This window comes from Anabrus simplex, chromosome 1 (genome assembly GCF_040414725.1).
Source record: "Anabrus simplex isolate iqAnaSimp1 chromosome 1, ASM4041472v1, whole genome shotgun sequence".
Classification (NCBI taxonomy): Eukaryota; Metazoa; Arthropoda; class Insecta; order Orthoptera; family Tettigoniidae; genus Anabrus; species Anabrus simplex.
Genome location: NC_090265.1, coordinates 645,635,757 through 645,662,816, shown reverse-complemented (window position 1 = coordinate 645,662,816; position 27,060 = coordinate 645,635,757). Strand labels below are relative to the sequence as shown.

Sequence of the window (27,060 nt, the reverse complement as noted above, 5' to 3'; positions counted from 1 at the left end):
TGCTGTAAGTACCCAGGTGTTAATATAAGGAAAGACCTTGAGTCGCTGGTAAGAACCCATTTAGAATACGGTTCTAGTGAGTGGGACATTCACGAGTATTACTTGGTTCTAGAGCTAGAAAAGATCCGGAGGAAAGCAGCACGAATTGTTCTTGGTAATTTCCGACAAACGAGTAGCGTTACTAAAATGTTACAAAGTTTGGTCTGGGAAGAACTTGGAGTAAGGAGACGAGCTGCTCGATTAAGTGGTATGTTCCGAGCTGTCAGCGGAGAGATGGCGTGGAATGATATTAGTAGAAGTTAGAGTGGTGTTTTTAAGAGTAGAAAAGATCACAGTATGAAGATAAAGTTGGAATACAAGAGGAAATAGTGGGCAAAATCTTCGTTTATAGGAAGAGGAGATAGCTATTCGAATAATTTACCAAGGGAGCTGTTCAATTAATTTCCAATTTTTTTGCAATTATATAAGAAAAGGATGGGTAAATAACAGATAGGGAATCTGCCACCTGGCGACTGTCCTAAATGCATATCACTCCAAACAAATCGAGTTGCTTTTTTTTGGAATTTTCCCGTCTCGAATCAAGTAATCATGGTGAGGGGGTCCCATATAATGGAACAATACTCTAGTTGGGGTCTTACCACAACCCATAAATATCCTTATATAACCATGTGCAGAGATGTCTACTCCCAGTTTTCCAAATAACGCACTTCGTACTCTCATTTAAATCCTCTATCACTCTCCGGTCACTATCCCTCCTGCATAGTATCCCACTAATAATAGTCTCCACTTTCATAAACATTTCCAGCTCTGCCATAATCAGATTCCACACAGGTACCTCTTCCTGCTAGCCTTACATTGTCGGTACCAACGTGAAAACTATCAACTTTTCCTTACCATACTTCTTCCCTTCTACTTTCCTCAACGTCTAGCTTAATACTTTACCCTGGTTCCGTTTCCTCCACACACTTCCCCAACATGCTTAACAATGGAATCGTACCCATGACCAGAGCCTCAACTCTACAAGTCTCACTATCTTATCTCCTCTGACGGCTGCACAAACTACTTCCTCATACCTTCCCTCCCTCTCATGACCCCTGTTCCACCTCCCTCTACCGAGCTCGATAGCTGCAGTCGCTTAAGTGCGGTCAGTATCCAGTATTCGGGAGATAGTAGGTTCGAACCCCACTGTCGGCAGCCCTGAAGATGGTTTTCCGTGGTTTCCCATTTTCACACCAGGCAAATGCTGGGGCTGTACCTTAATTAAGGCCACGGCCGCTTCCTTCCCACTCCTAGCCCCTTCCTATCCCATCGTCGCCATAAGACCATCTGTGTCGGTGCGACGTAAAGCAACTTGCAAAAAAAAACCTCCCTCTCTTCCTATCCTCTACTCTACACGTCCCTTTTATCTTACCTCCCTCCCCTCCTTTATAACATTTCCCTATACGTCTTCTGAACTTTCCCCATGAGTAGAGCATATAAATGGTGAAACAATGGAGGTTGTTCCTAGTTTCATCTACTTGGGCTCCAAAATAACTGCCGACGGCGATTGCAGCAATGAAATTAAGAGACACTTGCTCCTTGGGAGGAAGGCAATGGCCAACCTTGATAACATTTTCAAGAATAGAGACGTAACTTTAAGAACGAAGATTCGTATACTGAAGACTATGGTCTTCCCAGTAGCAATGTACGGAAGCGAGACCTGGACAGTAAGAAAGGCTGGGCGTCGAAAAATAGACGCATTTGAACTATGGTGTTGGAGAAAACTCCTTAGAGTTCCGTGGACTGCGAAGAGATTTAATAAGTCCCTATTACAGGAAATCAACCCAGGCTGTTCACTGGAAGGTTAAATACTCAGACCAAAACTAAAGTACTTAGGTCATATTATGAGAAAACATGATTCACTGGAAAAGACCTTAATGGGGAAGACTGATTGTAACAGGAGAAGAGGGCGACAACGGATGTGGTGGATTGATGGCATCAAGGAAGCCACGGCTCTCAATTTAGAAAGACTTCGGAAAATAGTTACGACAGGAAGAAATGGCGCACTTTGGTGTATGGGGTCACGAAGAGTCGAAAGCGACTAAACGACTAACAACAACAACAACAACAACAACAACAACAACAACAACAACAACAACAGAGCCCCTTGGCCCTAAATTTCTTTCCTCTCAAAATATTATCATTTTTCCTAACCAGGGGCGTAGGTAAGGGGGGTGACTGTGCTTTAAACCCCTCCCCCCCCTGGCTATAGTTTTACAAAAGAAAATAAACGGAAACTGACAATAAACAAGAAAAAGTCGACTCAATATGTTGGCTCTTTTGAAAATTCGCAGAGACATACTTGTAAAATCAACAGATCTCTTGAATATATTTTCTAAGAAGCCTCGGAAGTTGGATTTTAGATTGGAATGTGAACATACCATTCGCTGTAAAACTGTTGACCTTGAGCATATTGTTCTCGTTCTTTATTTTCTGTCTTAATCTGTTTACCCTCCAGGGTTGGTTTTTCCCTCGGACTCAGCGAGGGATCCCACCTCTACCACCTCAAGGGCAGTGTCTTGGAGTTTCAGGCTCTGGGTCGGGGGATACAACTGGGGAGGATGACCAGTACCTCAGCCAGGTGGCCTCACCTGCTATACTGAACCAGGGCCTTGCAGGGGGATGGGAAGATTGGAAGGGATAGACAAGGAAGAGAGAAGGAAGCGGCCGTGGTTTTAAGTTAGGTACCATCCCGACATTTGTCTCGGGGAGAAGTGGGAAACCACGGAAAAACACTTCCAGGATGGCTGAGGTGGGAATCGAACCCACCTCTACTCAGTTGACCTCCCGAGGCTAAGTGGATCCCGTTCCAGCCCTCGTACCACTTTTCAAATTTCATGGCAGATCCGGGAATCGAACCCGGACCTCCGGAGGTGGCAGCTAATCACACTAACCACTACACCACAGAGACGGACGCTCTGTGTTTTAATATACTATTTTGTAGTGGCCAGTTTGGGGATTTTAACCTCCATTGGTTAATTCCACTGACTCGGGAACTAGGTATTTGTGCTGTCCCCAACATCCCTGCAACTCACACACCACACATAACACTATCCTCCACCACAATAACACGCAGATATTTACACATGGGAGATGCCGAAGGGTCTGCCTTACAGGGGCTGCACTCGGCTAGAAATAGCCACAAGAAATTATTGTTATACCGTTACAATCATAGGCCAAAGTGAAAAGGAATTTAACGTATATAAGCCAGGCCGTTAATTAAATTTGAAACGTCAGAAAACGACGGTGTAAATGCAGTCAAGACTACATATTTGAATTAACCTAAGTTAACAAGGAGATTTTAAAATAGAAATAAAATAAGGTGAGTAGTAATTAGACGAATCTCTCCATGTTGTACGCTATCCTAACTAATATGAAATGAAGACGAAAGCTTGATGAGGAAAAATCCTGGAGATTTCTTTTCTAGTGGTTTAAAGTTGCACAAACACACCGAAGGTTTTCGGCCACGCAAGGAAGAGAAAGGGCTGGGATTAGGAAGGTAATGACCGTAGCCTTAACTAAGGTACAGCCCCAGCATTCCCCTGGTGTGCAAATGGAAAACCATATTCAGGGCTGTCGACGGTGGGATTCGAACCCACCACCTCTTGAATGCAAGTTCACAACTATGCGACCCTTTTGCACGGCCAACTCGCTCGGTACTTAACCATAATGGCAGGTCTACCTCGAGAGATGACCACGCGCCTACGACCCAGACCAATCAGGATGGGGCCGAACTAGTGGCTACGCGGTTTGGGAACATAGCTGTTAAGTACTTGCATCTTACATGCGATTTGCTATTGGGGGGCCGAACATTGAGCATTGCTGGCGTAGCGGCAGTGACCAGGTCTCCACGACCGCTCCAAAACTTTCACACTCGGAAAACGGTTCTAGGCCAAAACAGTTTCAGTGTCCGGGATGAGGTCGCAGAGTAGTCTGTACACTCCTTAGGGATATGCTGCCTTAACTGTTGCAATTACCACTCCTGATTCCTTGTACCTCTGCTCGATGATTTCCAGAGCTGCAATTGTATGTGGTGTTGAAAACTTTCAGATATCGACGAATCTGAAAGAAGGGTCAGGTAAGGAAACGTACAGACATAACGAAGAGAGTCCAGAAAAAACAGTGCTACAGGTATATGGGTATTATTTATTTATTTATCAATCTGCTTACGCTCCAGGCTTGTTTTTTCCCTCGAACTCAGCGAGGAATCCCACCTCCACCGCCTCAAAGGCAGTGTCCTGGTGCGTGTGACTTTGGGTTGGGGGATACAGCTGGGGAGAATGACCAATACCTCGCCCAGACGGCCTCACCTGCTATGCTGAACAGGGGCCTTATCGGGGGGGGGGGAATATTGGAAGGAATAAACAAGGAAGTGGGAAGGAAGCGGCCGTGGCCTTAAGTTAGGTACCATCCCGGCATTTGCCTAGAGGAGAAGTGGGAAACCACGGAAAACCACTTTCAGGATGGCTGAGGTGGGAATCGAACCCACCTCTACTAATTTGACCTCCCGAGGCTGAGTAGACCCCGCTCCAACCCTCAGGCCACTTTTCAAATTTCGTGGCCGAGCCGAAAATCGAACCCGGGCCTCCAGGGGTGGCAGCTAATCACACTAACCACTACACCACAATTTATTTACACTACACCAAAATTAATTTTATTTATTTATTTATTTATTTATTTATTTATTTATTTATTTATTTATTTATTTATTTATTTATTTATTTATTTATTTATTTATTTATTTATTTATTTATTTATTTAGCATATAGCATAAAATCCACGTATATACGATTGAATATATTACAATAACAAGAAAACAAATTCATATCATGATGTCCCGCACTTCCATCCGATCTAACACTGCCTCTGCTGGAATCAAGAAATCAGCCCAGCTACCCGAGCAAGCACGCAGGTGGATGGCGTGACTTCAGCCTTTGAAGACTGAACGCAGGAATGTCTTCTTTTTTTTTTTTTGTGGTACTCTCTTAAGAGAACAAGCCTCCGTGGCTCAGGCAGCAGTGCGCCGGCCTCTCACCGCTGGATACCGTGGTTCAAATCCCGGTCACTCCATGTGAGATTTGTGCTGGACAAAGCGGAGGCAGGACATGTTTTTCTCCGGGTACTCTGGTTTTCCCTGTCATCTTTCATTCCTGCAACACTCTCCAATATCATTTCATTTAATCTGTCAGTCATTAATCATTGCCCCAGAGGAGTGCGACAGGCTTCGGCGGCCGGCACATTTCCTATCCTCGCCGCTAGATGGGGCTTCATTCAATCCATCCCTGACCCGGTCGAATGACTGGAAACAGGCTGTGGATTTTCAATTTCTCTTAAGAGAGCGTTCGATCTGAGCAGATCGGGTGGCATTATTCCCATGAGCAGCGAGAACCACTAGATTGGAGTGGATCTGATTTTGCCCGAAATATGGCACATGTTATTCAGCTGTGTATCAACATACCGGGTAAATGGCCTATTAAGCCATGCAGGAGAGCTACACTCTGCTCTGGAATAAACCAGACGAAGGGCAAAATATCGTCGAGTGCTTGTAGTAGATCACCAAGTTGTTCCGCACGGTTTCTGAAGAATAGTGTTTCTTTAAAGATAAGTTCAATAGATGTTGCTTGATTGATAAAGTGCGGACCAATCTTATGCCTACCGGGTGAGTTGGTCGTGCGATTAGGGGCGCATCCGGGAGATAGTGGGTTCGAACCCCACTGTCAGCAATCCTGAAGATGGTTTCCGTGATTTCCCATTTTCACACCAGGAAAATGCTGGGGCTGTACCTTAATTAAGGCCACGGCCGCTTTCTTCCCACTCCTGGCCTTTTCCTATCCCAGCGTCGCCGTAAGACCTATCTGTGTCGCTGCGAAGTAAAGCAAATTTCAAAAATAGTTACGCCTAGATATTTAGGAAAGTAAAATGAAATGAAATGGCGTATGGCTTTTAGTGCCGGGAGTGTCCGAGGACAAGTTCGGCTTACCAGATGCAGGTCTTTTGATTTGACCCCCGTAGACGACCTGCGCGTCATGATGAGGATGAAGTGATGATGAAGACGACACGTAAATCCAGGCCCCTGTATCAACGGAATTAACTAATTATGGTTAAAATTCCCGACCCTGCCAGGAATTGAACTCGGGACCCCTGTAACCAAAGACCAATACACTAACCAATTAGCCATGGAGCCGGACAGGACACGGGTTATTCTTTGTGAATATTGTGCCGCTGGAGCTCTGAGTCTACGGAATAACGTGATCGTACCGCTGCGTCATCTTTGCCCTCCAACTACGTTTAGCGCGAATTCGGAATCATGAGCGATGTTTCAAAATATTATTACGCCACTAGTCCTTTTCATAATGAACTGTTAATCTGTCTGCTGTCTAGAAACTTATTATACTAGGATCTTGCATCATCCCTTATCAGATAAAATCCTGATCCATCGTCGCCAGTCTACAGTCGCCTCATGTTAGCCATCTACGACTCCACTGCGAGTGAAGCCGTCCATGGTACGACATCAAAGAGGGCCTAGGTTTTGTTCAAATCTGACAGCAATTATGTAAATCGACACAGGTAACAGTCAACGCCCTTCTCGCAGTCTGATGACTCGGCTTTATTCGAAATCTTCCAGTCCTTCAAAATTGTTATGTCTTATTTATTGTTTTCTGACATCCACTCAGCAGTGACGGCCGTTTCGTATGGGCTAATTTGCTGTAGCACACAGGAGAACGCTTTGTTCTGTTCGTTCTATATACCGGTTTATAAGAGTAACTGACGAAATCTCTGAAGTGCTGACTTGGTTTCTGCTCGCAGATAAGTAGCCGTGTCACACAGGTATGGCCCATTGCGTATAAAAATGCCATGGGCGCACGCATGGTGATAAAGTACAGATTGTGCTACCAGACTTGCAGCACCATACTTTTAGCACACAGGTGAATTTTGATGATGATGATGCTTGTTGTTTAAAGGGGCCTAACATCGAGGTCATCGGCCCCAGATGACTTTTAGCACAAGCCACCACTGTCACTCAGTATAATTATTTCGCGAACACAACTTTGTCAACATCTGTCAACACACGAACTCTTACTGCTCTGGGAATACTAACGCCCCTGGTGGTATTTTTTATAAGTTGTTTTACGTCGCACCGACACAGATAGGTCTTATGTCGACGATGGGACAGAAAAGGGTTAGGAGTTGGAAGGAAGAGGCTGTGGTCTTAATTAAGGTACAGCCCCAGCATTTGCCTGATGTAAAAATGGGAAACCACGAAAAACCATCTTCAAGAGTGACGACAGTCGGGTTCGAACCCATTATGTCCCGAATACTGGATACTAGCCGTACTTAAGCGACTGCAGCTATCGACTTCGGTGGCATTTCTTAGGAAGCTGTTAAAAGCCACTGCAATTAGTGACATGTGGGTCTGTGACTGAGCTGTCAAGTACATGCCCGCGTTGTCTATTCCTACATGAACCGTTTTTGAAAAGAGTAGCTTTGGCCCTTTTGAATGATGAGCGTCAAGGAATAAACATTTTTTCACTCCTTGCTTCGGATGTGATTACCTACAACACAGTCGAGAATGAAGTAATCAGATTACTATCGACTGCAGACTAATGAGATAGAAGACAACCGTCACACGCCGTCATACCATGCGAACAAAGTGTCACATTTCAAGAGTGCCAATCGATCAGTTCCCCATTTCCTTCTCATGTTATAACGAGGGACGTGCTACTGGTAATGGGCAAAGCTAGGATTTATATGTAATAAAAATGGTTAAATATGTACATGCATATGGGCTAAAAGAGTGTCAAAATATAGAGTGAAATATGGAGTTTTTATAGAAACGGTGAAAAATAATGTAAAATATATCTAAATTGAATCACGTGTCAATAGCTTAGTTGTACAAAAAATCATTGCTTAAAAATAAAAATCACAAAAAAGTAAGAATTTAAAGTAAATACTCGCAGTTTTTTTTTTGCTAGGGGCTTTACGTCGCACCGACACAGACAGGTCTTATGGCGACGATGGGATAGGAAAGGCCTAGGAGTTGGAAGGAAGCGGCCGTGGCCTTAATTAAGGTACAGCCCCAGCATTTGCCTGGTGTGAAAATGGGAAACCACGGAAAACCATTTTCAGGGCTGCCGATAGTGGGATTCGAACCTACTATCTCTCGGATGCAAGCTCACAGCCGTGCGCCCCTACGCGCACGGCCAACTCGCCCGGTTACTCGCAGTTTAACCTTTTGGTCACAGTGGGTTGAGTGACAAGGTCAAATCCAGCAAGAAATAATAATTAATGTTATTTGCTTTACGTCTCACTAACTACTCTTTTACGGTTTTCGGAGACGCCGAGGTGCCGGAATTTTGTCCCGCAGGAGATCTTTTACGTGCCAGTAAATCTACCGACACGAGGCTGACGTATTTGAGCACCTTCAAATACCACCGGACTGAGCCTGGATCGAACCCGCCTAGTTGGGGTCAGAAGGCCAGCGCCTCAACCGTCTGAGCCACTCAGCCCGGCAGCAAGAAAGAAAAACACATTCATAGACCAGAGCTTTCTATGCTTATTTCATAGAACTGCTGGTACTGGAATCAAGCTTTGAATTATTGATGCTAGTAAAATACATTTTAAATTATTTTCTGGGTTGATTAGTTAAGATGGAAGCCATATTTTCCGGTGTCGACTTAGTTAATGTAACTTTTCAGTCTGTCGAAATCACCAATATTATAATATAACACATATAATATATGTGTAAAAACGTACACAGTATTAACTAAAGAATGACATGCTTCGTTCTACAATAACATTCTCATATTCTATCAGATCACTTTAAATTGTGCGTATATGCAGTATGTGCAATATTGTTTACGTTGCGTAAACTTGTCACAGATTGGGAGTTGGTAATAACCGTCAAAACACTCCTTTCTTCACAAGTCGGGAAACCTCTACTGACTAAAATTGGCATCTGCCATCTTCAATCCATACGGGAATATGCAACTTAATACCCTACAATTCAAAGTAATTCTACTTCTCACATCCATTATCTCACAAGGTAATAGCTAATCTATCTTTCCTTTTCCCAAAATTAAAAGTAAGAAAGATATAAAATTAGTTCATATTATCTAATATCTTCTGGTTTTCTAGGTATATTCAGCTAGCAAAACATACCAACCCAATGTAATTAAGATCCTCACTTTATCTCTAAAAGAATGTGAAAACTTTTGTTGCATACCTTTAATTTAATCAAGTCTTAATTTTAAAAAGTACAACTTTCGGACTAAAGAAGACATAACCTTCTAGAAAGGTCTACTTCCCTCTATAAAAGGAAAGAATTAAATGCTATTAATATATTTTGATGTACCGGTACGTAAAATTTAGCTTACCAACTCCAGAAGATAGAAGAAGCTTCGATGACAGAATTTTAGCACCTTACACACTAGCGGGTTCTTTGTTCCCTTCCGTTTTCAATTGTAGGAGTGTGCTGGGCTAAGCATGTAATTCAATTCATGTTCAGGATGGTAAAAGAAACAGAAAACAAATCGTAGCTATACTCTTAAACTGAGGCATTTATTGAACAATCCTTGATTTGCGTAGAGAAACTGCTCATGGTAGGCTTTCCTGTACATAACTTGCTGTCTTACATACCGACACAACCATAAGCGTACACAAGAGGGGTGGAACCGTGTTTAACCTATCACCACCGCTTACTTCTGGTAAACATTGAATCACTTCTTTAATTCATCACAATATACATTACTCATTGGCTCTGTTTGTTGGTTTCTCGCTTTCAAGTAGAAATAATAATAATAATAATAATAATAATAATAATAATAATAATAATAACTCGGAATTCCAAGCACACGTGTCTTTGAGTACTGAAAATCTAAATGGTTAATGAACTTGTAAAAGTCTTAAGTATATGAATCAGTAGACATGCAATTATTGCTTAGTTTTGGTTTTTTTAAAGTCTGATTTACGTCCCACCGACACAGATAGGTCTTATGGCGAGGATCTTGCTTAGTGTAGCTGCTAACCAATCGTAATCAAAGAATGCACCGAACGTCTAGAAAAATTATCCTCCGCTCTCTGAGCGAAATTCGGCGTTCGCCATTAGACACCACTATAGTCATTTTCCGGCAATATGTTTCCACTAAATGGAGGTGAATATTGTGACAAATTTGTTTTCGATCTTGAATGTTGGGAATCTCTAACGTGACATGGTGGGGATGGAAAGGCAGCCATCCTGATACAGGACGAGCTACATACAGGATTTTAAAATGTTTCTCCAAGTCCCACTGTTACACTAGATCGCATGCGTGGACGCATGACCTCTACTGCAAATCAGCAAATGGTATTCTGGTATGTTGATAAAGTTAGGTATAAGGGTGGGCTAGTGATTGAGAATACGCGTGACCGATCGGATGGTTCTTTAAATTGTGTGTGTGTTGAGGGAGGGGGATTAAGCGAGTTTGTTGCTATGTGGGTTGCCTATCTCTCAGGCGCTCATTTTTTCCGTACACCCCATTCTGCCTCGTTCCTACCCCACTATACTCTCCCTCCACACGTCCAGCCACTATGTCATTTCCTCCCAACTCTTCTATCCCAGTTTCACATTAGTATCATTCTTCCAGATCCTCGGATGACTCCTCAGTCTTCGTTGACTCTCATTTACTCACATTTAATTTCTCCCCTTATCCGTCGAGTACAAATACTTATCTGCCCTCGAATTAATTCCGCTGTTCGTCGCTGGTACATCACCACGCTAGCCACTAGACCATATTCGACAGCTAGAAGACGGTTATTTTTAAGCTAGATATATCTTATAATCTCTTGCCTCTGCGCTGAGAAGAATCACCTTCCGCCCCCTAACAGATTGCTTTCCAGTCCTTTCAGATGGTCTTATGGGGTAACTGACACCTTTAATAAAAGATCCAGAGGATTTTTCCTCATATGACATGTATTACCGTACAAACACAGTTACAATCACAATCACGTACAGCTTGTAGTTCTACTTCTATTATCTTGATGTAGTAAGTGTGGGATAAGAAGAAAGATAAATACAGGAAAAGAGAAGAGAGAAAGGGAGATTTTAGTTCTGTAAAACTTCAATTTTTTTCTCAATAATTTACACCGTTCATGCTCGTCTCCCAAAAAATATACAATTCTACTCGTTCATTGGATTTAAACTGCCAATATCAGATAAATATAATCTTTTCTTGTATGTTTATTCCAGTTATGGTTGACATTGGCCGAGAAACATCTGCAAGCCCGTGGAGTAAACTGGTGTCATGCTGAACGCTTCTGTTTCAATGAGTGGAGCAACCCTGATGATGACGAGCTGGGCATTCAGATTGTCAAGGTATATTTGATTTTTTAAATGACTTATTGAATTTCCATATGACTGATCACCTCATTGTTAAAATCTCAAACTCCAATGTCAATCAATCATTTATGTAAATTATTACCAGCCTAAAGTTATACGAATGGATGCTATTTAGAAGTTATCAGTGGTTTAATATCTGTTCTAACTGCACTACCAATTGCTGATGTGTTATTGATATTTCCACGTCAGTAGTTCTTAGAAAGATAAATCTCTCTTAATTACCTGTGATCATTTATCATATTGGAAACATGTAGGGGGCATGAAATACAGAAAATTTCACTCTCTGCAAGTTTTAGGTATTAAATTAGGTACTAGATAAAACTTGTAGATGTAGAGATAATTGGATGTTGGGATGTCTGTTATTATTACTCGTATCATGAGAGTGCATGAGTCATAAAATATTGCAAAATATTTTTTCTTTCTTTCTCTTTCTTTCTTTCTTTCATTCTTTCTTTCTTTCTTTCTTTCTTTCTTTCTTATCTGTTTACCCTCCAGGGTTGGTTTTTCTCTCGGACTCAGCAAGGGATCCCATCTCTACCGCCTCAAGGGCAGTGTCCTGGAGTGTGAGACTTTGAGTCGGGGAATACAACTGGGGAGGATGACCAGTACCTCGCCCAGGCTGCCTCACCTGTTATGCTGAACAGGGGCATTTTCGGGGGATGGAAGGATTGGAAGAGGGAAGGAAGCGGCCGTGGCCTTAAGTTAGGTACCATCCCGGCATTTTCCTGGAGGAGAAGTGGGAAACCACGGAAAACCACTTCGAGGATGACTGGGGAGGAAATCGAACACCCTCTACTGAGTGAATCCCGTTCCAGCCCTTGTACCACTTTTCAAATTTCGTAGCAGAGCCGGGAATCGAACCCGAGCCTCGGGAGGTGGTAGCTAATCACACTAACCACTACACCACAGAGGCGGGCGAAAAATATTTTGCCTAGCTAAAAGTTTTTCTATACAGCTAACGTAAACGGAGAAAATTGACACTTCCAGTTTTTTTTAACAGGTTCTTTTACGTCGCATCGATATAGATAGGTCTTACGATGATGGGAGAGGAAAGGCCTAGGAGTGGGAAGGAAGCGGCTGTGGCCTTAATTAAGGTACAGCCCCAGCATTTGCCTGGTGTAAAATGGGAAACCGCGGAAAACCATCTTCAGGGCTACCGACAGTGGGGATTGAAACCCACTATCTCCCGGATGAAAGTTCACAGCCGCGCGCCTCTAACCGCACGGCCAACTCGCCCGTTACTTCCAGTTTTTGCTCCCTAAAAATGGCTGTGCTACTGAATACAAATCAAGTAATATACAACCTAGTGCACAACCCATTTATCTCTGAACTTCAATATCGAATGTCAAGACATTCTCTTGAGCTGTTTTCCTGTGATGTCGTACAGACAGATAGACAGACAGACATACAAACCCTACCTTCGACTTCTGTATACCTAATACGAGATAAATACGAAATATGGGGCAACCAGCCCAAATCATTTTAAGTGTTCGAATGAGGTACTCATTCGTGAAAAATTTCGAGTAAAGTTTGCATCTTGAACATGATGCTACAGGTATTTATTATATTCGATTTTCCTACGTTGAAATAGTAACGACTCCATACTACATCAATGAACAGATTCAACAGAAGTCCTTATGATTGTTCTGTACTTGTATAAAACAGAAATATAAATTTAAATCCATTAATCAAAACGTCCTATGGGTAAGACATACTCTTGATTATAGAACCTATACAAAGGCAGACGAACTGCTTGTTGCCGTTTGAGTAATGAGTCCATAGACTTGCTTGGATGAAGTTCTCCATGCCACCCTACCCTGTGCTAACCTTTTGATTTCTACTTAGCTACTACATCTACTTTAATCTGTTTGTCATATTCATGTCTTGGTCTAACCCTACTATTCTTACCACCTATACCTCCCTCAAAAACTAACTGAAGAAGTTTCGTATGTCTCAAGATGTAACCTATCATTCTCTCTCTTCTTCTGGTTAAATTTCACCAAATAGTTCTCCTTTAACCAACTCTATTCATTATCTCTTCATTTGAGATTCAATCTACACATCTCATCTTCTGTCATTTCAAAGTCTTCTAATTTCTTTCGAAGCTAGTCATTATCCATGTTTCACTTCCATGCATTGTCATACTCCAGACGAAAGTCTTCAAAACATCTAATTTGTATATCAAAGTTTGATGTGAGGAAATGTATTTTCTTACAAAAGGCCCTAAATGTTTGTGATAGATAAATACGAAATATGGGGCAACCAGCCCAAATCATTTTAAGTGTTCGAATGAGGTACTCATTCGTGAAAAATTTCGAGTAAAGTTTGCATCTTGAACATGATGCTACAGGTATTTATTATATTCGATTTTCCTACGTTGAAATAGTAAGTCCTCTTTGCTTCTGCCATCGTTATTATACTACCCAAGAAAAAATATTCATCTATTTCCTTTATGACATCATTTCATGACATAATATTTCCTCCATCACCTGACCTTATTCGATTACATTCCAATACGTTTGTGTTAGATTTCTTTATTTTTCATCTTGTACTCTTTCCCCAAGACTGTGCCCATACTATTCGCCAATTTCTCCAGATCTTCTGCAGTCTCAGATAAAATCACAATAGCATCAGCAAATCTCAGAATTTTGATTATTTCCTCTCCTTCGATTTTGATTCCTTTTCCAAATTCTTCTTTGCCGCCTGTTTTACGTGAACTCTGAAAAGGAGAGGGGACAAACTGAAGCCCTGCCTCACCTCTTTCTGAATTGTTGCTTCTTTTGTCATAGCCCCCAAATATCACTGCAGACTGATTTTTGTACAGATAATACATAATCCTTATTTCTTGAAATGTGATCCAGATCACCTTCAGAATCTCAAATGGCTTGCTTCAATCAACATTATTGAAAGCTTTTTCAAGATCAACAAATCCCATGTACAGTGGGCATGTCCTTCTTAATTCAAAACGCATTTAGCTCTAATCTGTGACAAATCTACCGACTCTTCAGGCTGTTGTGTGTTCACAATCTTGATCAAAACTAAAGATCCAGTACCTGAACAGGAAATATTTTTGTTAGAATATGTGTTTCGAGATGTCGCAAACAGTAGAACATGTTCTCGAGTGCTTTGCATACCTTTGAAATTAATCATGCTAACGTAATGCAAAAAACTGATTCTGTCCCATATATGTTAAAATGTTGTGAACTACTGAAGGGAATTATGGAAGAATATTTAATTCACATCACTTGCTGGGCTCATAAATTCAGCTTGTTCAGTGATGTCTCGCAAAATAATTTGAAAGAACTTAACCCCAATGTGTAAAAAACATAGAACTGTTTTCGTATGTCGAGGAAAATCAAATAGGCACATGTTTCGTTCATACCTAGACGAAAACTTCCCAGACATGTCAGTTTCATTGTATCCTGAGCTCGTGTTGATTAGATGGGGAAGTAGGTTTCAAGCCGCTCGTACATACATACAAATTTAGATATCCTCCACTCATTTTTCAAACAATTGCTGGTTTCAAAAAACAGTACTGAAGGATAGTCCGTTTGTTTGTCCAAACCTTTTCCCCTTTCTCTACGGTGTCCGGTATAAGGTGACATGAATCTGTCGTAGCGGGTTTATGTGACCGGATGCCCTGACGTCAACCAAATCAGAGGAGTTAATGAGTTTAACTGAATGACATGATACATGATAGTAGGAAGGGAGAGGGTGAAACCCGCTGCCGGCACATAGCCTACTCCTGTCGAATAGCACCAAGGGGTCTGCTCAAGGCTTAACGGCTCCTTCCGACAAACAAATCACCATTAACAGTGCCATATGCCCTGACTCCATATGAGCACTGCGGAGAGGTTGGTATGCAACCTAGTGATCAGACGTTGTACACCACCACCTCCCCTACCCTGCCGACCAACATTCTGATGGTGACAATTTTTTCGACCAACAAGTCTCGAACCGGTTAACCACGATGTCAGACCGTCCAGATATCAACGCCTCAACGATCATGGCCCCCAGGCAGGCTAACGCAACTAAAGGATAGGATCTATGTAATTGCTTCTGGTTATGTTGGTGAACTAATTAGTAAGATTATTGAAGGGTTTAGTGACTCGTTAAAAGTGAAGCGACTCTCCTCTTGTGTCTTAGCTGTAAACAAAATTGAAAAAAAGCACATGTCCGCAAGTAATGCTAACATTTTATTTTGACTTTTAAATTATTCATTCGGTCTCGAAAGCCAAGAATAATGGCCGAGAGGATTCGTCGTGCTGACCACACGACACCTCGCAATCTTCAGGCCTTCGAGCTGAGCAGCGGTCGCTTGGTAGGCCAAGGCCCTTCAAGGGCTGTAGTGCCATAGGATTTTTTAAAAATTATTCATTACATCTAACGAATGAAATTCAATCAAACTCTATAAATAGTTTAGCAATTAGTGAAAATGTTCAAAAATTGTCTGGCTTTAAAATGTTGAAGCAGTCCGATATTATTGCCGGCAACCTTGCTTTTAAAGATATTCTGCTAAAACAAATATAATTGAATAAAATCCTGGTCAACAAGTTGAAACAATTCAGTCACTGCAAGCATTGAAAATAATACACCTGAAGCTTGCGAATTCTGTTTTAAAATCTAATTGAGTTCCCTGTTCATCCTCTGACACAGAGAGAGTATAATTTGACTGTCAATGACTGGAGAAGACTAATGAGAGAGAGCTCCACTGTAACATGTGCTATATTATGTTTCACAAAGTAAAGAATAGGTAGGACGTAATGTTAATATAACGTATTATTATTATTATTATTATTATTATTATTATTATTATTATTATTGCCCGCCTCTGTGGTGTAGTGGTTAGTGCACTCAGCTGCCACCCCTGGAGGCTCGGGTTTGGTTCCCGGCTCTGCCAGGAAGTTTGAAAAGTGGTACAAGGACTGGAACGGGGTCCACTCGGCCTTGGGAGGTCAACTGATTCAGCCATCTCGAAGTGGTTTTCCGTTGTTTCCCACTTCTCTTCCGGCATGGTTCCTAACTTAAGGCCACGGACGCTTCTTTTCCTCTTCCTTGTCTATCCCTTCCAATTTCCCGATTCCCCCACAAAGCCCCTGTTCAGCATAGCAGGTGAGACCGCCTAGTGAGGTACTGGTCCTCCTTCCCAGTTGTATCCCCGACCCAAAGTCTCGCACTCCAGGACACTGCCCTTGGGGTGGTAGAGGTGAGATCCCTCGCTGAATCCGGGGGAAAGTCCAACCCTGGAAGTTAAACGGATAGTAAAGTGAAACCCTCCAAGATTGGTTACTTTCCAAATTTCGTGGCAGAGCCAGGAATCGAACCCGAGTCTCCAGGGTTGGAAGCTAACCACTACACCACAGAGGCGGACTACGTAATATGATCAGGAATATAATAATATTGGATGTTTAATAGTAATTTATGCATGTAGCATTCATATAAATGAATCAAAACCACAGTAATGAAGCCCTTAATGACTAATTTTATAATTTCATTAAAGTGACATTAAAACGATAGGGCAAGATCTATTTTGTGAAGTAGCATGAAAATTGGTAAATTTCTCATGAAATCATACAGGATTGAATGCAAAACAATCATGCCTCTATTCATTACCAACTCCTCCACTTCCCCTAGATGATTTTGTGTTGCTGGGCTGAGTGGCTCAGACAGTTGAGGTGCTGGCCTTCTGACCCCAACTTGGTAGGTTCGATCCTGGCTCAGTCCGGTGGTATTTGAAGTTGCTCAAATACGTCAGCGTTGTGTCAGTAGATTTACGGCACATAAAAGAACTCCTGCGGGAGTTAACACATACAATACTACAATTAAAATTAAAAGTACAGTATAATAGTTCCACCTTTTCAATACTTTTAATGTCCGACTCGTTGGCTGAATGGTCAGCGTATGGCCTTCGGTTTAGAGGGTCCCGAGTTCGATTCCCGGCCGGGTCGGGGATTTTAACCTTCATTGGTTAATTGCATTGACCCGGGGGCTGGGCGTTTGTGCTGTCCCCAACATCCTTGCAACTGACACACCACACATAACACTATCCTTCACCACAATAACACGCAGTTACCTACACATGGCAGATGCCGCCCACCCTCATCGGAGGGTCTGCCTTACAAGGGCTGTACTCGGCTAGAAATAGCCACACGAAATTATTATTATTATCATACTTTTAATTTTAATTTTAATTTTAATCACAGTTCAGTACGGATCATTCACAATGAAATGTATATCTCTTAAACATACAGTACTAGACGTGCAGCCTTGGCCATGCCCGGATCAACACACTGCAGAACCTAGGCTGTCAGCAGCAAAGTGTGGACAACAAGTGGACTATTCTCCCACCACAACCGGAAGAACTTTCTCTTGAAATCTCCCCTTCTACTGTAGCCATATAGGATTGCTCTGTCTTCAAGATATACACAAATCAAGCTCAGCTATCACTACTCATAAGTTCACAATTTTAAATAGACACAATCACGGTCTTAATCAGCAGTAGCACTTTTATCCTAGGAAGATACAAGTTCCATGATTACAAATATAAGTGTACCTGAGTGCTTGAAAATATTAACTGCCATACACAACCAATGTTATTTTACCCACTAATATGTTTTAATGAAACTCACTCATGTGCTTATTTTATCTAAACCAGTGTGATTTTGTAATAGTCCTTTTAATGTTATAAGCCACTTTATGTAGCATTTTAAGTTTAGCCTTATATCTAGTCTACCTCTTTAATTTTAAAGTTAAGGATAACAGAGCTGAAGATGCCTATTATATTACAGGTGAAACATGTCCCGATATTTTAACATGTAACTTCGATTTTAATTTTTTATAAATTACTCAGGTGTCAATCAATCAATCAATCAATCAATCAATCAATCAATCAATCAATCAATCACCACTGATCTGCATTTAGGGCAGTTGCCCAGGTGGCAGATTCCCTATCTGTTGTTTTCCTAGCCTTTTCTTAAATGATTGCAAAGAAATTGGATTGTTTAACATTTCCCTTGGTAAGTTATTCCAATCCCTAACTCCCCTTCCTATAAATGAATATTTGCCCCAATTTTTCTCTTGAATTCCAACTTTATCTTCATATCCTACTTTTAAAGATACCACTCAAACTTATTCGTCTACAGATGTCCTCCCATGCCATCTCTTCACTGACAGCTCAGAACATACCACTTAATCGAGCAGCTCGTCTCCTTTCTCCCAAGTCTTCCCAGCCCAAACTTTGCAACATTTTTGTAACGCTACTCTTTTGTTCGAAATCACCCAGAACGAATCCAGCTGCTTTTCTTTGGATTTTTTCCAGTTCTTGGATCAAGTAATCGTGGTGAGGGTCCCATACACTGAAACCATACTCTAGTTGGGGGTCTTACAAGAGACTTTTATGCCCTCTCCTTTACACCCTTACTACAACCCCTAAATACCCTCATAACCATGTGCAGAGATCTGTACCCTTTATTAACAAACATATTTATGTGATTACCCCAATGAAGGTCTTTTCTTATATTAACACCTAGGTACTTACAATGATCTCCAAAAGGAACTTTCACCCCATCAACGCAGTAATTAAAACTGAGAGGACATTTGCTTTTTGTGAAACTCACAATCTGACTTTTAACCCCGTTTATCATCATACCATTGCCCACCGTGCATCTCACATTATCGAGGTCACCCTGCAGCCGCTCACAATATTGTAACTTATTTATTACTCTGTACAGAATAACATCATCTGCAAACAGCCTTATCTCTGATTTCACTTCTTTACACATATTATTGATATATATAAGAAAAAATAAAGGTCCAATAATACTGCCTTGAAGAATTCCGCTCTTAATACAGGGTCAGATAAAGCTTCGCCTACTCTGATTCTTTGAGTTCTATTTTCTAGAAATATAGCCACCCATTCAGTCACACTTTTTTTCTAGTCCAATAGCACTCATTTTTGCCAGTAGTCTTCCATGATCTACCCTATTACAAAGTGTATTGAAAAGGTGGACTTCTATGAGACAATTCTTTCATGAGCTCATACGTAGTTCAATATGGACCCCAATGTGAAGTTTATAACTTGCAATTGGAAATGCTGGTAATCATAACATATAATAAATTTCCTATATCACAAATTTTCAACACAGTCTGTCATTACAACCAAGCTGTAAGTCAGCCAAACTACTTACATCATTTCCATGCAACTGAATATCATGCTGCCAGCCAGTTAACACATCAACTTTCTGAGTAGTGCATTGGTTAGGCACTCAGCGCTTGCATTCAAGGATATGGGATCACGTCTTTGCACAGTCAACTGGCATTCTCAAGTTCTTGTCTCGAGATTCAGGGAAATACCTAGGTTTTACTTTGTGTTAGTGACATCCTCATTCTACCTTAACCTCCTATACCATTGCTCAGACAGCTGAGGATGCTTGCAAATCTCCCTTATATGGCCAGGGGTTGATGCAAGCCTAACAGGTTACTCCTGACATATGTCAAAGAGAGGAGGAAAGAAAGGAGAATAGCAACTTAAACTGTTAACTTGAGTAAAGTGTAGACACATAATGTTAATTCTTATGTCTGATCAAATGATTTACAGCTGACGTCCATATTATGTTTGTTGTCAGGACCTTCATCGAACAGGATGTTCACTGTTCTGTGGTGCTGAGGCAGAGCAGAACCAGGCACTCCTTAAGAGAGTTCTTCTAGCCTATGCACGTTGGAACAAAGCTGTAGGCTACTGTCAAGGTTTCAATATGCTGGCTGCTCTTATTCTTCAAGTGATGGACCGTTCTGAATCTGATGCTGTCAAGGTGAGTATTCAAAACTGAATCAGCAAATTTTACTTACTTCTTACCATCTGTTGAATCTTGGACCAAGCAGATGTGAACAACACAAAACGTCAAACATTGTTCTTGAGTAATTTTAATAATTCCAGTTCAATTCTTAACATTATTTTGATTATTCTAATTTATTACAGTAATTTGTTTCTTTAATTTTGTCCAAGCATCACTTTGAATTTATGTGTAGGACATCAGTATCATTACACTCAACTTTCATTACCATGAAACGATCTGGTTTTAAAGAAATAACCTGTGAGAAAGTGAATTGAATATAGGATCCATATGCGTTCCGTACACTACAGATTTGTAATTGGGTACTGTTCTGATTTTCTGGAAAGTTTAGTGGGAATGTACTCTGACTAGTAGTTTTTTATGAAACACAATAGGATATGAGAAACAAATTACTGGAGGAAGGATGGGAAACTTTAAGATAGGGCAAATCCATTGGGTGTTTTACAGGGTAATGAATACCTGCTTAACCCTTTCAGCCTCACTGTGTACAATTGTACACATCAGATATTTTGCATATTTATTCCGTGGTTATGAGATTTTACTCCCTCACAGACCTACTGTCTACATATGTAGTCACTACTCTGTGCACAGCGTAGCAAGCAGAACACTCTAGTACCAAGCGCTGGAGATAAGCAGACAAAGAGAAAGCATGGCGGACGGTGTTGGAAGAAGCGCTTGTAAGTCTTCAATTTTCCTTATTTCTTTAGGTATAAATGTTCTGTTAGTGACTTTATTTGTTCTGCTACTTGTTTTTAAAGGTAGAGGCTAGTGAAATAAATGTATATATGAAAGATTAAAGTATAGATGTTTATATGCTGGGCTACTTTATCTTGGTGTGTACAACTGTACACATTAGTACTGAAGGGAGGCTAAACGAAAACTACCTTGCACAGCGCAATAGCTACAGTTGTTGACCGATACAGGCTAGCTTTTTTCAGTTTACTAGTGTGTACAGGTGTAGATGCTTTTATTGTAGTCACTGAAACAATGAAATAATAGTAATATGTTGGAGATTGAAAACAGCTGTACAATTTGATATGTTTATATTCGCAATGTCTCACTTATAATAATCTGTTTTTTATATCCACAGATTTGGGAGAAAGATGCAATCTTCAGAATATGTCAACAGAAGAAATTCTGGCTGCCATTGAGAATGGAGATGTATCAGATTTAGATATAGATGATCCTGATTTTGAAGATGAAAGTGTACCTGATTACTGTCAGAAAGAAAAAAGAAGAATAGGTGATCCTGATCCAGACCCTCTTGAAATTACATTTCATGATGTACCCGAGGCAAGCAGTGTATTGGCGAATGCGGCAGAGGAAGAATCAGCTATTGTTGCAGTCGAAGAAGTGTATGCAGATGACTTGGAAGATACTTCGAGCGATTTACCTGTGAGTGATTCAACAGATTCTCTTGCTAGTATCCTTGTAACCCAGAAAAGTGACATTATATGGAAGACAAATTGTGCATTCACGCCCATAAACCTGCCGTTATATGAAAGAAATGACTCTTACACAGAAATATCACCTGTACTTCAGCCAGTACAATATTTTATGAAATATATTCCTAACGAAATGTTTGAGAAAATGGCAGAGTTCACAACTATGTATGCCATCCAAAAAGGTGATCAGAGGTTTTCCCCAACCAGTGCTAAAGAACTGAAGTCACTCTTTGGATTGCATATCATAACCGGTGACCTGAAATTGCCGAGAGTCCGACTATACTGAGATACTTCCTTGAAAGTTAACATCTTTCCGGAAACAATGACCCGCAACAGGTTCTTCAAGCTGCGAACATATTTACATTGTGTGGACAACCTGACTCGTAGAGAAGGAACTACTGATAAGCTGTGGAAAGTACGTCCTCTATATGATTCAGTTCAAAAGCGGATGAAGGAGTTAGAAATTGAAAGTGATCTGTGTGTAGATGAACAAATTGTACCTTTCAAGGGACAAGTATCGATAAAGCAATATGTTAGGGGCAAACCCCACCCATGGGGCATAAAGATTTTCATGCTCTGTGGGAGGAGTGGACTTACGTACGACTTCATAATTTATCAGGGTCAGAGTACTGAATTACCTCCGAATGCTCTGAAAAGATTTGGCCAGGGGGCTGCAATTGTATTACATTTGACTGAAAGACTGACACCTGGTAAACATAAAGTTTTCTTCGACAATTACTTCACATCATATAACCTGTTGGAAGTGTTGGGGAAGAAAATGATTGGAGGTACTGGAACTGTACGCATTAGTCGGTTTGCAAATCCACCATTCACATCTGACAAAAACATGATAAAGATGCCAAGGGGCTCAAGTGAAGAAGTTTGCTCAAGGAATGGAGAAGTTGTTCTCGTAAAATGGCTCGATAACCGCACAGTTGTCCTAGCGTCCAACATCGTGGGAACTGGTACTACTGACTCAGTTCGAAGATGGGACAAAACTTCGAAAACCTATATCGATGTACCGAGGCCAGATATAGTAGGTGAATACAATGCATCAATGGGGGGCGTAGATCTCATAGATTTCCTGATAGCTCTGTACAGGATTTGTATCAGATCACGTAAGTGGACCCTCCGCATGATATTTCACTGTGTAGACCTAGCGATCACAAACTCCTGGTTAGAATACAAGAAGGATTGCAAGAAGAACACCGTGAATTCAAAAGAAGTATTGGACTTGCTTCATTTTCGCCAGCAGTTGGCCGAGTCTCTCATAAAAGCTGAGAATCCTGTAAGGAGAAAGAACCGAGGTCGACCATCAAATGAAATTCAGGAAGAAGAGCCAGAACCTACACTAAAGCGACCTAAGTGGGAGAAACGTCCAATTTCAGAGGTGCAATACGACCAAGTGGACCACCTACCGGAACATTCAGCGAAGGAACTTCCAGGAAGATGTAAGAATCGTGGATGCAAAGGGAAAAGCAGGTGGATATGCTCGAAGTGCAACATCAGTTTGTGCTTGTCCAAGGACAAAAACTGCTTCCGTGACTTTCATCGCAAATGATTTGTGAATGATTTGTGATTTCTTGAATTTCAATGTAAAAAATGGATTATAAATGATATTTTTAAAATTTCATGTTTTAAATTTCCCAGGCCTTGTATCCAATGTTATGTAAGTTCTAGGTTCAAAATAGATAAATTACAGTATTTCAATTTGGGTCTAAATACCATGTCTCCAGAAAGGTGGAATATTTCAAACCCCCAGTCCAAATGTGTACATTTGTACACATCATACCATTTACAAGCAATGCATCAAATTTTCCAAAAACTGGTATTTTCACACTCTTTTAGATCTAAATTATAGGTTTTAATATTTTTAACAATCAAAAAAAATATTTTTATATTAAAACCTATAATTTAGATCTAAAAGAGTGTGAAAATACCAGTTTTTGGAAAATTTGATACATTGCTTGTAAATGGTATGATGTGTACAAATGTACACATTTGGACTGGGGGTTTGAAATATTCCACCTTTCTGGAGACATGGTATTTAGACCCAAATTGAAATACTGTAATTTATCTATTTTGAACCTAGAACTTACATAACATTGGATACAAGGCCTGGGAAATTTAAAACATGAAATTTTAAAAATATCATTTATAATCCATTTTTTACATTGAAATTCAAGAAATCACAAATCATTCACAAATCATTTGCGATGAAAGTCACGGAAGCAGTTTCTGTCCTTGGACAAGCACAAACTGATGTTGCACTTCGAGCATATCCACCTGCTTTTCCCTTTGCATCCACGATTCTTACATCTTCCTGGAAGTTCCTTCGCTGAATGTTCCGGTAGGTGGTCCACTTGGTCGTATTGCACCTCTGAAATTGGGCGTTTCTCCCACTTAGGTCGCTTTAGTGTAGGTTCTGGCTCTTCTTCCTGAATTTCATTTGATGGTCGACCTCGGTTCTTTCTCCTTACAGGATTCTCAGCTTTTATGAGAGACTCGGCCAACTGCTGGCGAAAATGAAGCAAGTCCAATACTTCTTTTGAATTCACGGTGTTCTTCTTGCAATCCTTCTTGTATTCTAACCAGGAGTTTGTGATCGCTAGGTCTACACAGTGAAATATCATGCGGAGGGTCCACTTACGTGATCTGATACAAATCCTGTACAGAGCTATCAGGAAATCTATGAGATCTACGCCCCCCATTGATGCATTGTATTCACCTACTATATCTGGCCTCGGTACATCGATATAGGTTTTCGAAGTTTTGTCCCATCTTCGAACTGAGTCAGTAGTACCAGTTCCCACGATGTTGGACGCTAGGACAACTGTGCGGTTATCGAGCCATTTTACGAGAACAACTTCTCCATTCCTTGAGCAAACTTCTTCACTTGAGCCCCTTGGCATCTTTATCATGTTTTTGTCAGATGTGAATGGTGGATTTGCAAACCGACTAATGCGTACAGTTCCAGTACCTCCAATCATTTTCTTCCCCAACACTTCCAACAGGTTATATGATGTGAAGTAATTGTCGAAGAAAACTTTATGTTTACCAGGTGTCAGTCTTTCAGTCAAATGTAATACAATTGCAGCCCCCTGGCCAAATCTTTTCAGAGCATTCGGAGGTAATTCAGTACTCTGACCCTGATAAATTATGAAGTCGTACGTAAGTCCACTCCTCCCACAGAGCATGAAAATCTTTATGCCCCATGGGTGGGGTTTGCCCCTAACATATTGCTTTATCGATACTTGTCCCTTGAAAGGTACAATTTGTTCATCTACACACAGATCACTTTCAATTTCTAACTCCTTCATCCGCTTTTGAACTGAATCATATAGAGGACGTACTTTCCACAGCTTATCAGTAGTTCCTTCTCTACGAGCCAGGTTGTCCACACAATGTAAATATGTTCGCATCTTGAAGAACCTGTTGCGGGTCATTGTTTCCGGAAAGATGTTAACTTTCAAGGAAGTATCCCAGTATAGTCGGACTCTCGGCAATTTCAGGTCACCGGTTATGATATGCAATCCAAAGAGTGACTTCAGTTCTTTAGCACTGGTTGGGGAAAACCTCTGATCACCTTTTTGGATGGCATACATAGTTGTGAACTCTGCCATTTTCTCAAACATTTCGTTAGGAATATATTTCATAAAATATTGTACTGGCTGAAGTACAGGTGATATTTCTGTGTAAGAGTCATTTCTTTCATATAACGGGAGGTTTATGGGCGTGAATGCACAATTTGTCTTCCATATAATGTCACTTTTCTGGGTTACAAGGATACTAGCAAGAGAATCTGTTGAATCACTCACAGGTAAATCGCTCGAAGTATCTTCCAAGTCATCTGCATACACTTCTTCGACTGCAACAATAGCTGATTCTTCCTCTGCCGCATTCGCCAATACACTGCTTGCCTCGGGTACATCATGAAATGTAATTTCAAGAGGGTCTGGATCAGGATCACCTATTCTTCTTTTTTCTTTCTGACAGTAATCAGGTACACTTTCATCTTCAAAATCAGGATCATCTATATCTAAATCTGATACATCTCCATTCTCAATGGCAGCCAGAATTTCTTCTGTTGACATATTCTGAAGATTGCATCTTTCTCCCAAATCTGTGGATATAAAAAACAGATTATTATAAGTGAGACATTGCGAATATAAACATATCAAATTGTACAGCTGTTTTCAATCTCCAACATATTACTATTATTTCATTGTTTCAGTGACTACAATAAAAGCATCTACACCTGTACACACTAGTAAACTGAAAAAAGCTAGCCTGTATCGGTCAACAACTGTAGCTATTGCGCTGTGCAAGGTAGTTTTCGTTTAGCCTCCCTTCAGTACTAATGTGTACAGTTGTACACACCAAGATAAAGTACCCCAGCATATAAACATCTATACTTTAATCTTTCATATATACATTTATTTCACTAGCCTCTACCTTTAAAAACAAGTAGCAGAACAAATAAAGTCACTAACAGAACATTTATACCTAAAGAAATAAGGAAAATTGAAGACTTACAAGCGCTTCTTCCAACACCGTCCGCCATGCTTTCTCTTTGTCTGCTTATCTCCAGCGCTTGGTACTAGAGTGTTCTGCTTGCTACGCTGTGCACAGAGTAGTGACTACAGATGTAGACAGTAGGTCTGTGAGGGAGTAAAATCTCATAACCACGGAATAAATATGCAAAATATCTGATGTGTACAATTGTACACAGTGAGGCTGAAAGGGTTAAGACCTTAGCCACTTCCGTCTCATTCCTAGGCTTTCCTTACTCTATCATTGCCTAAACCTGTCCAAATATTTCCCTCTCTCTATATGACCTGATTTAACACTTGATTGTTCCTTTCCAAAACTAAAACCTGTCCGAGTGCATGTAATGTTAAAACCACTAGCAAAAATACATACATACCTACATACATACATACATACATACATACAAACATACACACACACACACATACATACATGCATACATACATACATAAAATACATACATACATACATACATGCATACATACATACATACATACATACATACATACATACATGCATACATACATGCATGCATACATACATACATACATACATAAAATAAATACATACATACATAAAATAAATAAATACATACATAAAATAAATACATACATACATACATACATACATACATACATACATACATACATACATACATACATACATACATACATACATACATACATACATACATACATACTGAACCCTTGTACCAAAGGTCATGGGTTCAAACATCTTTTTAGTGGACTAAAATGTTTTCAAGCATTCAGTTTATTTTCTGAAAATAGTTTATGCCAAT

The 27,060-nt window shown here is 40.6% G+C and overlaps 1 protein-coding gene across 1 annotated transcript in view; it reads left to right on the top strand.

Moving 5' to 3' along the window:
- Positions 1–27,060, top strand: part of LOC136885041 (uncharacterized) — a 186,523-nt gene that overhangs the window by 90,692 nt on the left and 68,771 nt on the right. The window contains exons 3-4 of the mRNA XM_068229766.1: positions 11,264–11,389; positions 20,038–20,223. Of these exons, the coding sequence (XP_068085867.1) occupies positions 11,264–11,389; positions 20,038–20,223 (312 nt within the window). The remainder of the gene's footprint in view (positions 1–11,263; positions 11,390–20,037; positions 20,224–27,060) is intronic.